The sequence below is a fragment of the Colossoma macropomum genome, unplaced genomic scaffold, assembly GCF_904425465.1.
Source record: "Colossoma macropomum unplaced genomic scaffold, Colossoma_macropomum, whole genome shotgun sequence".
Taxonomy (NCBI): domain Eukaryota; kingdom Metazoa; phylum Chordata; class Actinopteri; order Characiformes; family Serrasalmidae; genus Colossoma; species Colossoma macropomum.
In genome coordinates, this window is record NW_023494788.1 from 20,072,485 (window position 1) to 20,085,950 (window position 13,466).

At 36.7% G+C, this 13,466-nt stretch overlaps 1 protein-coding gene across 1 annotated transcript; it reads left to right on the forward strand.

Moving 5' to 3' along the window:
• Nucleotides 1-8,825: 8,825 nt before the first annotated feature.
• LOC118807012 (galactose-specific lectin nattectin-like) lies at nucleotides 8,826-12,652 on the forward strand. The gene is made up of 7 exons (XM_036568778.1): nucleotides 8,826-8,909; nucleotides 9,053-9,117; nucleotides 10,637-10,675; nucleotides 10,822-10,910; nucleotides 11,002-11,136; nucleotides 11,255-11,366; nucleotides 12,488-12,652. Exons 2-7 carry the CDS (start codon nucleotides 9,069-9,071, stop codon nucleotides 12,550-12,552), a joined length of 489 nt encoding a protein of 162 aa, XP_036424671.1. The 5' UTR covers nucleotides 8,826-8,909; nucleotides 9,053-9,068; the 3' UTR covers nucleotides 12,553-12,652.
• Nucleotides 12,653-13,466: the final 814 nt, after the last annotated feature.

Genomic DNA, 13,466 nt, shown 5'->3' on the forward strand with positions numbered 1-13,466 from the left:
GAGGCAACCCTTCTTTCATCCACAGCGAGGTCTAGCTGGAAGTGCCTGTCGTGCTGGGCTTTGCCTCTTTTTCCTGTCATAATGGACATCTTCATCAGGGTCACTAAGATGAAGATTCCAAGATATTGCTCTGTATCTGTCCCATGACATGATCTGTGACATGATGGCAGATGCAAAGAAAAGAGGTGATCCTGCCTTCAGTAATCCCTGATGCTGTCAGTTTTTACCAAAGCCATATACAGAAGCAGCCCAATGTACTTATAAAAATCCCCTATAAAATCATTGTTTTCTTTTATTATTTTAGCATTATGTTAACTTTTGTGGTTTATAAATTATTGATTGATTTTGTAAGTAAGAATTTGAAACATTGATTCAAAAAATTACATAATAAGTTCATTAAAAATAACATGAATTAATTTTTTTTTGATAATTAAACATCAGCAAATTTTATCCATTTTCTTTCCCAAAAATTAGATTTAAAATTCCTGTTTTTCATGAGATTGTCACACAATGCTGCCCCAAAACATACCCCAAAAGGATCTCTAAACATAGTATTTTTTACAAATTGTTTTTGAACTAGAGTTTTAAGTAATGTGCACGCTTTCCTAACAGATGCCCACAGGATAAAGATTAAATCTCAACTGTTAACTGTATTTAGTCCACTGCAGTCACTCTGATGCAGCTTTTGTGGACTTATAATGTCACAATCAAGTCTTATCTAGTGGTACATATGCTTCGCTCTTCTCACTGATAAAACTGTAAACATAGGAGTAACATACACAAAATAAACCACTTTGTCAACTAGGAGTCCTGTTTGAAATTTGCACAAAAACACCTGAAAGATCCTCCAACATACTGGCAGAAAGTTTGGTGTTCAAATGAAACCAAAGTCAGAAACCTGACACTGCCCATCACCATCCTGACTGGGCATAGAAGCATAATGTGGGAATGTTTTTCATTTGCAGGGACTGAGGAGCCTGTAAAGATTGAGGTGAGGATGGATGGAGCCAAGCCTGGTGAGATTCTGGAGAAAAGCCTGATAAAATCAACAAAACGTCTGAAAAAATGTCTTGGAAATTCAAATCGTAACAGGACAGTGATCCCAGGAATAAGCTGAACCAAAAGTGACTTGTTAGGAAGAAAAAGGTACGTTTAAAGTGGCTAGTCAAAGCCCTGACCTTAATTTTACTGGCTGTCCATCACTGAAAACTATCTGACCTCAGTTTTGAAAAGTTCTTCAAATAACAGTCCAATTGAAACATGAGATTTACAGAACCTGAAAAATATGTTGAACATTTGCAAGGAAGTGCAAAATGCATTTTCCTAGTTTGACACTATGAACTATTCGTAGTTCCAGCCTGAAGCCCAGCTGCTTGTGTGCTCTTACGACTCCATGACTGTAGTTCTTTTGTTCAAATACAGCTTTTAAATGGCAAGATGTTCTATTGTTGACTCTCAAAGCTATTTCCAGCTACTCTAATGGAGAATATATTTATCACTGACGTACACCATATGATCAAAAGTATGTGGACAGCAGGCCATCACACCTATATGAGCTTGTGGGCATCCCATTCCACAGCCATGAGCATTAATGTGGAGTTTGTCCCCTCTTTGCAGCTATAACAGCCTCCACTCTTCTGGGAAGCTTTCCACGAGATTTGGAGTGTGTTTGTGGAAATTTAAAATCAGATGAATCTTTTTGAATCATTCTGTAAAATAGTGTTGAAGTGCAATAGTAGACTTACTTTCATGTGATGTCACTTCAATGAGCAGGAGTGGTAGCTTGCTATTGGTTGTTAGTGTGAAAACACTGTTACATTTTCCTTTTTACTGTTGCACCTAAAATGTAGCCTAATGTTTCCAGTCCCGTATTAGGACAGGTCATTAGATCATAGGCACCTGAACAATGAATCAAGTGGGGCATTGCCACCCCCCCCAACCACTCCCCCCGTACATTCAAAAACCAGAATAGAAGGAACAAACTGAAATGAACATAACTTACAATTCCAGTTTATTTTCCAGCTGCTTGAGAAAGCTGGAACCACCATAAACACCCAGTTGCAATTTTAAAGTATCTAATTTAGCTAAATAGCTACCATGCTCGCTAGTTGTAGTTGCTGATTTTCTAAGTGAAAGTGAGACATCCTCTTAGAAACAAATGTTACATTTTATAAATATTAAATTGTAATGCATAATTTCTATATTTTTGTTTAACATATTGGACAAAAATAAAGCATAAAATACAAAATGTATTTATCCAATATGTTACATTCAGCAAATAAATAGTGATTGTAATTATTCTCAGTTAGGAAATCAACAACACGTCATTTGACCTGGTGTGCCCAAACTTTTGCATATGTTTGTATCAGTCATACAGTAGAATGGATGTTTTTTTTTGTTTGTTTGTTTTTTTTTTGTTTTACCCCCCCACTAAATATTTTAATAATAATATAATATAATATAGTTTGCTGTGGAGGTGGGCGATTGCCATGGGGCATTGCCCATAGCCCAGGCCTCTTCGCTGGCCATCCTTTACCTTTGCTTTTCCTTTTTCCTCCTGTCTGATGCAGAGCTACAGACAAGTGTTTCCACATCCGTACAGCAGCCTGGCCAGTAGAACCTCTGCAAACACCTACACTGAAATGCCCCACGCCTGCCACCCCATGCACTGTGACCAGGACTGTCTTCCTCAGGTTGTGCAGCACCAGCAGTTGCCACACATGCTTCCGAGGCACCAGCTCTTTTCCATACATGGTACAGCATCCCGTCATGCATCCAGAGGCTGTCCTGGGTGGCGTCACATCTGCCCAGTCCATCCCACCTTAAGCCACCCTTATCCACATCCTCCTTTCTGGGCGCGGTGGAGCTCCTCACAGCATCAAGTCTGGTGCCGCTTGGGGCGTCAACAGCAGCAGCGGCACTCCTCTCAGCCACCTCCACTCTCTCCTCGAGGCAGGCACAGTACCGTAACCGGAGTCAGATTTATTGGCCAAGTATGTTGACAGACGCAAGGAATTTGCTTCTGGCTGTTGGTGTCTTGAATTTTAACGCAACATACAGACAATGTACAGATCATTTACAGACAAAACAATATACCACATATACATTTTACAAGCAATATATAGATGTATACAATGGTCCAGATGTGAAGAAGGGTGTTATAACCATCATATATCATATATATCATATCAGATATTACGGGTAAGTGATGAATGAGCGCAATTTTACTGGCATGTGATATTAGGCAAATTGTGTGAGTTTTTTGTCTCTTTTCTTTGGTTTAGGCATAAATGTTTTGTTAGTCAGGTTGGTCTCCATTCTGTTGAGAAATGACAAACACATTAACTGAAGAATTACCTGAAGAAAACTTCTAACCGGTAACATTGAGGAATAGTGTTAATAAGATAAAAATGGCAGCAAAATATATTCTAAAGGTATTCCATTACTAAATATGTTTAGGACAGTGTACTCAGTATTCACATCACTATGTTTATAAAAGAAGTCTGCCCAGCTTGGGATTAGTTCATTGCATGTAGGGATTCAGTGTATTATGTATTTGCATAATGAATGTATGTAGCAAAAAAAAAAAAAATCCCTGATCAATGCGTCCCTAACATTTGAACATTCCCATTTCCACTATCAGGGCAACAATTCAGCAATTTCAAGTAACTAGAGATGTTAAGAATCAGCTGGCAAGAGGATGCATGTCTATACTGAGCCCACGCACAGTAAGGAAGAATTTAGATTATTTATATTTAGAGGTAGGACATGTAGATGACTTAATCTTGCTCAAATGTTATCTAGCAAAAACCCAAACATGCTGTGCCCTGCTTTATAGTAGAACCTTGAAAAGTACTAGTATCCCACTAATGCATAGGTATTAAATATGTGTGGATTGTTTTATGTCTTTTTTACATCCTATTTATTAAGATGTGCAAATAACTGTGGCATCCACTGTTCATACTGTTCATTGGTGGTGGACTAATATTGGGTTTTCAAGAGCTGATTCAGATAGAAACCAGCACTGTCAAATAATAAAGACCAATATAATTCAAATTTTGGCTTCTTATCAGTTTACAGACCATTTTAGGAATTGAAAATAAAAGTACAGCAGTAGTTCTCATAGAGCAGTGGTTCTCAAAGTGGTCCTCAGCAAACTCAAGACCCCCCAGACAGTCCACATCTTACTGTGTTAGATTTTTAGACTTTATTGCGCTGGAAAGGTGAATTTCTTTGTTTTTGTAAAGGTTTTGCAATACAAAACATGTCAAAGCATGATTTGACAGATTACTTGCACATTCGTCTGATTAGTTTAGAGATGCTGTTGTGAAACCCCCGCTAGTAATCTTTGATCTTTAACTGTCTCAGGTCTGAGGACATTTTGTCATAGACTTTTGCATATCTCCTTAAATTCGCCTTTAAAAGGCACTTGTACACAACATGATACCCACATCTTTTATATTAAAATGTTCAAAACAATCTTTCTCTATGCCGAGGCCCTGTTTGACCTAGAGCACTGTGTGAAGAAATGATTTGCCCCTAAATCTGAAAAGTTGAAGTCCAATTTTAGAATTGCTTTATATCTCTTGTAAAAACATAACTTTACTCATGGGGACTTGGGTACGTTACCGCATAAAATGGGTTTACCAAAGTCTTAGATCCACAAAAGTAGTGGAATGTATGAATAAAATAGCAGATAAATGTGCAATAAATGTCTAAAATGAAATGCTGTAAAATCATTTATTGAGTAGACGTGTTGTCTGTCACTCGATACGGAAGTCAGGAACTTTGACAGTCAAAAATGACTGTTCAATAATAAATGTTTACTGTGTAAAAGTTTCCTGTCTGTTCATTAGTAAATGTTTACTTACTGTATAAAAGTTCTATCTTTACTGTGTAAAAGCTGTAACCAAAAACATACAGAATAGAAAACAACCTATTTACACTGTTTACTCTCTCACTTTGCTGTGCATGTTTTTAACTGTCATGCCATGCAGCAAAACAGTTTCTGTCCAGCTGCAGGTACAGGGCAACATCACCCTCCCTGCATTTCTGTGGTGTCCTTTGCAGGCCTTGGCTTTGGAAATGTTCACGCCTCCTGCGACCCATGGAGACCCTTCAGCTGGGGGCTGCAGCATGGACATCAGTGACAGGCACAGAAAGGAGCTCTGAGAAGAGACCTGCCACAGAGCTCAGAAGTCAGCTACTCTAAGAAAGCTCTGTGTGTCATGGGTTGTTTTTGTTGGGCCAGATGGAGTTCCTTGCTAAGAATGAAGCTTTTGGTCATGGCAATGTCCAGAAAATGATAAAACAGCTTTCTTGGTAGGGAAGTGCAAAATGCATTTTCCTAGTTTGACACTTTGAACTATTCGTAGTTCCAGCCTGAAGCCCAGCTGCTTGTGTGCTCTTACGACTCCATGACTGTAGTTCTTTTGTTCAAATACATCTTTTAAATGGCAAGATGTTCTATTGTTGACTCTCAAAGCTATTTCCAGCTACTCTAATGGAGAATATATTTATCACTGACGTACACCATATGATCAAAAGTATGTGGACAGCAGGCCATCACACCTATATAAGCTTGTGGGCATCCCATTCCACAGCCATGAGCATTAATGTGGAGTTTGTCCCCTCTTTGCAGCTATAACAGCCTCCACTCTTCTGGGAAGCTTTCCACAAGATTTGGAGTGTGTTTGTGGAAATTTGTGCCCTTTCAGTCAAAAGAGCATTTGAGAGGTCAGGCAGCGATGTTGGCCAGATAGGCCTGGCTTGTAATTGATGTTCCAGTTCAGATGTATATCTATCAGTGCCCACACACAGTGAGGAGGAAGCTAGAATACGGATATGTAGAGTGATAAAATATTGATTACTTAATCTTGCTTAAATATTATGTAATAAATACCCAAAGTATGTTAAATCATTCCCTGCTTTATAGTAAAACAGTAATGCATAGGTATTACATAGGTGTACAAATAATTGTGGCATCCATTGTCCATACTGTACATTGGTGGTCGAATAGTATTGGATCTCCAAGGGCAGATGCGATTAGAAACCAGCATGGCCATACATTAATGACCAGTATAAGTCCTATTTTGGTTTATTATGGGTTTACAGATGATTTTAGGAAATGAGAATACAACTATAGTCATAGTTCTCATAGTGCAGTGGCTCCCCAGTCTGGTCCCCAGTACCCCCAGACCTACAGACTGTCCACATCTTAAAGTGTCAGATCATAGAGCAACAGTACTAAAAAAAACAAATTGAATATGCTAGAAAGGTGTTTCTTTATCTTCTTAAAGTGTTTGCAATATGAAATATTATAATATATATATATATATATATATATATATATATATATATATATATATATATATATAATAAATTATAATATATTTAATGTGTTTGCAATTTTCTTTTTTTTTCAGAATTTTTTCTTAAAGTGTAACTTTAACACTGCACTACAGGAAAGTCCCTGTGTAAAAGATACACTTGTGTATTTACAATAAGGCAAAACTGAAGTCGATACACATGTTTAATTACATAGGCTGTATTTCTGTTATCTATCTGTAACATTGACTAAATCATCAGTAGTTACATTGTTGTTGCATATGTTATTCATGTGTAACTACACAGTTATTAGAGATAAAGTGGGACCACATTACCCCTCACTGGAACTAAGAGCCCTAAACCCCAATAAACAGCCCAATCCCTCCTCCCCCAAACTTTACTGTTGGCACTATGCATTCTAGTATGTAGTGTTCTCCTAGCATACAGCAAACCCAGATTTGATCAAGGCTAAAGTGTACTGTGGAATGCTTGATTTTATGCACTTGTTAGCAATGGGTGTGGTGGAAACACCTGAACTGAATAACTAGGAGGGCTGTCCACATACTTTTGGCCATATAGTGTACAATGAGTCTGAAGTGTAATTTACTAGAAAAATACAGCACTAATGCTGGTGATAGTAATATCAGTAACGTTAGCACTGCTCAAGGGAGAACTACGGATTAACAAACAACTGAAGAAGTGGAATCAAGGAGCGATATACAGGGCGGTCATGGGGGATCCAGGACCTCCTGAACATCTCAAAATCAAAATGCTGGGGGGTCCCTGAAGTTAAAAGCGTCCATTAGGGTAAATTAGGGAAAATTCAAGGAAAGCTCATTGTTTAGGTACTTCACCCAATCAGCGAGCTTCTTTCTGTATTCTTAACTAACTAGATCTGCAGCACTGGGCTGTCTCAGGGTGGCGCTGTAGCAAATTTGTTCACCTAGTTGTTCCTTAATAGCCTGGCAACCGTAATTACAACTGGGATACCTCTGAAAAACAGCATACTTGTAAATCTGAAGACTACCCAAAACTCTATTTCCCAAAAGTTTGGTGGAAAGAGTGTTACTTATTTCCCAAACTGAAAAGAAAAGAGATGTGCAATTAGAATTCAGAACCAATCGTGCTTCCACACAGAGGAATTTGACCTCCACATTTAACTCATCCGTGCAGTGAAATACCCACACACACGTTAGTGAACGCACACCACTAGGGGGCATTGAAGCCTGTGCTATAGCCTTCGCCCTCCTAGTGCTGGTGGTATCATGTGATTGGGGGAGTCCTAACAAGTGGGTGGAATAGGATACGACTAAATTGCGGGGCAACAAATTTGTAGAAGAAAAGGCTCCAGTTCACAGTGATGGTCAACTGGCACTGCTTTGCAGGCAGGTGTGGTTTCAGAGGTTTTTAGATGGAGGGTAATCAGGAGAAGGATGAGCAAAGGAGTGTGATTAGATGTAGCCATGGAAACCATTAATTACACAATCACAATAACTTAGTCATGGCCACAAATCTCTCACAGCTAAATTGTCCCATTCCCACAAGTTATGAAGTTGTGGCCACAACTTAACTATCATGATTTAATTATCTCATTCCCACACATCACAAAGTGGTGGCCACAATTTAACTGTCATGAATTATTTCAGTTTCACACCTTATGAAATAGTGCTCATAACTTAACCATCACAGATTATCACGTCTCACACCTAATGATGTGGCCACATCTACAAATATTACCTGTTGAACAATCTTCTATGTGTGCATCAAACTTTTTCAAAATGAGGTCATCACAGCCACAGTGATACTCGATGTCATATTCATTACCAAGGCTATTTTATGTTGCTTGATTTATAAAGATTAAAATCTTTATGTGCCATTTAATTAAAGTTAATTTTATTTAGATATTGCCACATTAATGCTTTGTTCCGCTTGTAAACGATATCTCAGATGCAATCTGCCTCAATGAAAGCAAAGAAAAAAACAATTTCTGGGCATTTTGATAGCTGGAAATAACTTTAGTTTCACCAAGAGTGTCATTAATTGAAGCTCTTATTTATAACTGCATTTGAATAAATGGGCTCTCAACAACATCATAGCAACAATATGTGAGGCAGATGAACTTCAAGCTGTAACTATGGAATGTTCAATGGTCAAATCAAGAAAATACATAAAAATAATGCTGTTGAATTATTCGTTATTAATGCATTAACGTTCACACCTTTTGTTTTTAGCCTAGAAATAAAAAAAAGTTCACAAAATGTACATGACAGAGGACTAATACAGTCCTAATACATTTTTTAGATGTATTTCTTAATGATTATTATTAGTGTTTGACTTATTTTGTCTCTGTTGATGGTTAATCTTTGAGTATAATATAAAGCTGGCAAACACCATATCTTTATGAAGTGAGTGAAAAGTTCTGGTGGGTTATCTTGTTCCACACGTTATGAACCTGGAAATTGCTCAATCCTAAGTGACTCTTCATTTTCTTCACAATATAAAAACACCCAGACCTCAAACTCCTCCAGCCAGTAACGGACACACAAGAGAAATTAACAAAGAAAAAACACAGCAGTTGCCAGGTACAGTCCAAAACAATTTTAGTTTAAAAATGATAAATTTTGTATTAATGTCTGCTAAAATGCAGAATGCTTTATCAGAAATGTAGGATGGAATGCAAATGATGCTGTTTCTGATTCTGATTCTGCTCTTTCTTGTTTTTCAGTGTTTTGTACTCTGCAATGGCGATGTGGACAGTTTCTTTGTTTCTTGGGTTTTTTCTTGCTATGGGTAAGAGAAATATACGCCTCTTTACACTGTTCTGTGTTTATACTGTAACAAATCAAAGGTCGATCAAATCGAAATGTTATGTCAACCCTTACCATATCTTTTTTCCTCAGTTAGCTTAGTTTAGTCGAAAGTTCTTCTAAATTTTATTTCATTACTGTATCTAAGCTACAGGTTACAGATTAAGTTGAACTTACTAAGAAAAAAATGAGTGAATGTGTTTTCCACAATATACTACTTCAAAAAATACATTTTTAAGGAGACTACACTAAATTGAATTAACGTTGTTAGTTTGACGTCTTGATGTTATATATATACATTTTAAAGTGTATAAGCCCAAATAGGATTAACCATAACAGCACTCAGAGTTAACAGAGTCCTAAGAAAAAGTCTGTCAGATTCATGATGTGTTCTTAAACCACAGGATTATTCGTACCTTTGTGCTCTTGAGTGTGTGTAGATTCTGTTCTTACCCAAGAACAAATCCCAAATAAAAAAATGTCAGAATCTTCATGAAAACTGCATGAGTTTTAAGAAGAAATTTCGGTAACACTTTCTATGAATGTCGCATTTGTAAGCATCTATAAACACATTTATAACATGTTATAAGGTATTCATAAGGCATTATAAACGTGGTTATAAATATTTATAAAAAAGAATTACACTGAATTACACGTTATAGCCATGTTTATTATACATTATGAATTGTTAATATAATGCATTATAAATAGTGTTAATAACGTTATAATGTCAGTGCAAAAGAAGTCAGTCCCAGCTTGGAGAGCATAAAGACAAATACCAAGCTAACGGTGGTGTACATTACCTTTCCCACAGTGGGTAAAACACTGATGGCAGCACTAGTTTAAACTCTGACATTTGAAGCCTCTAATGAGCTTTCTTGTGTATGTTTTAGTAAATCCTTCAGTAAATACTTCAACTTGAAGCCTCACTCTTAACACTGGAGGAGGCTTTAGTACAGTACGCTTCACTTTACTTAGAGCGGACAAATACGACTTATGAGCTCTTATAATTTGTTATGATCCATACTTATAATGTATTATGTTAACAATTCATAATGCATAATAAACATGGCGATAATGTATAATGCATTTTTATAAATATGTATAGCTATGTTTATAATGTCTTATGAATGCATTATAACATGTTATGAATGTGTTTATAGATGGTTACAAAGGTGACATTCATAGAAAGTGTAACTGAAATTTCTTCTTAAGAATGGTTGGTGAATTAGGCCCAATGTTATTAATAAACATTTTAAAGCAAATCAGCTAGTCAATATTCATACAGAGTCAACAATCAGTTCACAGATAACAATTTTCCTAACTCTGCATATCACAGAATTACACTACTGGAGGTGCGGATTAAGTTTAGTTCTACTTCAAAATAATTTTTCAGTGAACACTGCGATTATCACTGTAGCACAGTCAGAGATTAAACTGCTTCCTGCCCTGTGACCAAAAGAAAAGCTAACTGACGTAATGTTAATGCTGTTTTGTTTTAGAGAACCTGGTGCTTGGACAACAAGAACCATCCAGCTTTTGTAAGATTGTTCTTTTACTTTGTATTCTTAGAGTTGTTATTATTATTAGTATTACTAATATGTTATTATTATTATTATTATTATTATTATTATAGCAATATTGTAGGCTAATGACATTTTAGAAACACAGTCTCTCTGATTTACAGCACATAAGCTTTGTCCGTGTGAATGGTCAGCCCATGGATCTAGATATTTCAAGTACTTCAAATCACCACTCCCATGGATTGATGCAGAGGTAGACTGACATTGGATTCATGCTTGAACAGCTGATTGGTGCTCACTGCTTATTTTTAATTTTATTTTTTTTTTACACCCCCCCATTCTAGTTTGAATGTTTGAAGCATGGTGCAAATCTTGCATCAGTACACAACAACGAAGAAAACGTCTTTTTAAAGAATTTCATCAAAGAAGCCACTGGCTCTCTGACTAGAACCTGGCTAGGTGGCCATGATGCTGTTGCAGTAAGTGTGGCCTGAATCCTGTTGTTATTTGTTATCTATTTTATCTGCTATTTTCCAATTAAGTAAACGATCACAAGAGTCTATAAACTCTGACCCAGAGATCTGTTTCTCCGTACAGGAAGGAAAATGGCTCTGGAGCGATGGATCCAAAATGAGCTTCCAGGACTGGGACAAAGGTCAACCTGATAACTACAATAGTAAAGAACACTGTCTTGAGATAAACTATGGAGGTAGACATGTCTACATCACTACTGCTTGTGACACCAGCTTTCTTTTTCCACCAATAATTCCAGTTTCAGGTTTCACCAGTACTGTTGAAGCCTTAGAACTTCCAAGCGTTTTGGAGCTTTTGGTCCACATCGGAAGGGAAATGTATTTATTTTTTAATATTATGTTTGGAAATCAGTCAGCACACCGTCTAGAGAGAATATTCTTAAATATGGCAATTTATTTTAATAACGTTTCAGTGCACAATTCTTATTAATTGCTGAGTTTATCATGTTGGAGAAAAATAAGACATGAAATATAAATTGTGCCATTACTTTTGCACAGGCTACAATTCTGTTTCATTTCAGTAACTAAACAGTAACTGTACATTAAAATGTGGTTGTTTTCTTTAGAGGATGTTTTTTAATACTTGTTTTACTTAAAAATCAAAAAAATATGTACTTAACAGGGACAGTAGACTTATTATAAGACTATTTAACATATTAGTCAACATTTTATTCTTGTTTTAATTGATTTTAATAAGCCAAGTTATCTCAGTATATTGGCAGATGGTTTTGATTGCTGTAAGAAACATATTTGAAACAAGCAAAATAATCTGCCAGTATTTAGTGAGATACTTTGGCTTTAAAATCACTTAAAACAAGAACAAAATGTCTAGAAAGATGTTAAATATTCTCATAATAAAGTTACAACACTCTTAAAATGAGAAATATTAGATATATTGACTAGATTTAGGACAATTTAATTTGCCAAGACATATTTTTTCAGTATAATTTTACTGTAATGCATTATTTGTACCACATTACCCCAAAACTGTTAACAAAACTGTTTTCATTATTAGCATGAAAAGTTAACACAGTAACTGCTAAACAGAATTTGTGCCTATAAACCAGTATCATTCGCTTTTCTTATAGCTGAGTTCAGTTGAGTCCTGGTTGGACATGGCAGTGACAAATGGAGAAATAATAGCAATATTAGACAGTTTATTATTGAATCATAATAGTTTATTATAGATTAGAGAAAATTTAAACCTCAAGTTGGAGTTAAACACTGACGCATTATACATGAAGATGAAGATTCTAAATTGATGAGTCTAAATTATGTTTTTATTTTCTTACCACAGGGTTTCAGCAATGGAATGATCTACCATGCACTGACTCCATGCCATTTGTTTGTGCCTTGAAGTGAAGACTCGTATCCATCTGCGAGAATCTTCTATAAGAAGAACAAAATGTGAAAATGGAATTATAATCTGAATAATAAGAGTCAATAAAGCAAGTAAAGCAAATGTGTTGTCTTGTTATGGCAATGCGCAACTAAATTGTTATCCGATTTATGTTATTCTTTTTCTTTTTATTATTCTTATTTTTCTGCCGTTTCTTTGCCGTGTAACCCGTCCTGAAGTTTTGAGATATCAACTCCAGATTGACCAGTCTGATTGTGTGATGCGTGCTTGTATACAGCTTTTTGATCGGATGCACGGAGCATGTGTAGAATTTTTTCCCATAGGAATGAATGGGGTGAAAAATTGCATATCAATGCAACCCACACTCGTCTGTTTGTCGTTTTTTTCCATCCCTCGTTTCTCCCATACACTCCCATTAATTTTTGCCAACACACAAACTCTACTACTACTTTGACCGACAGCCACCAAGCTACATATTCTCACTCAGGGCAAATCATCGAGCTCGAATCCACAGCTTGCATGGTCTACTGCAGTGTTTCTCAACCCTGGTCCTGGAACATCACTGCCCTGCACATTTCAGTGCTTTTTCTGCTTTAACAAACCCTCTTCAACTCACAATAATGGGCTGTTAATGAGCTTATTAGTTAGCTCAGGTGTTTTGGGACCAGAGAAAACACTAAAATGTGCAGAGTAGTGGCCTCCAGGACCAGGGTTGGGAACCACTGGTCTACTGTGAGATGTCCAGTTTGCCAGCAGAGGGCACTGTTTTACAAGAACCCCCCTCACCTCTCTGACAAAGGGTTTACCTAGTGCTAGCACTGGCACGCCTTCTTAGTTCAACTCAAGGAACACTGCCTTGAGATGAACTATGGAGGTGTTCATTTTGTTTTTGTTATTGCTTGTGATAGCTTTTTGT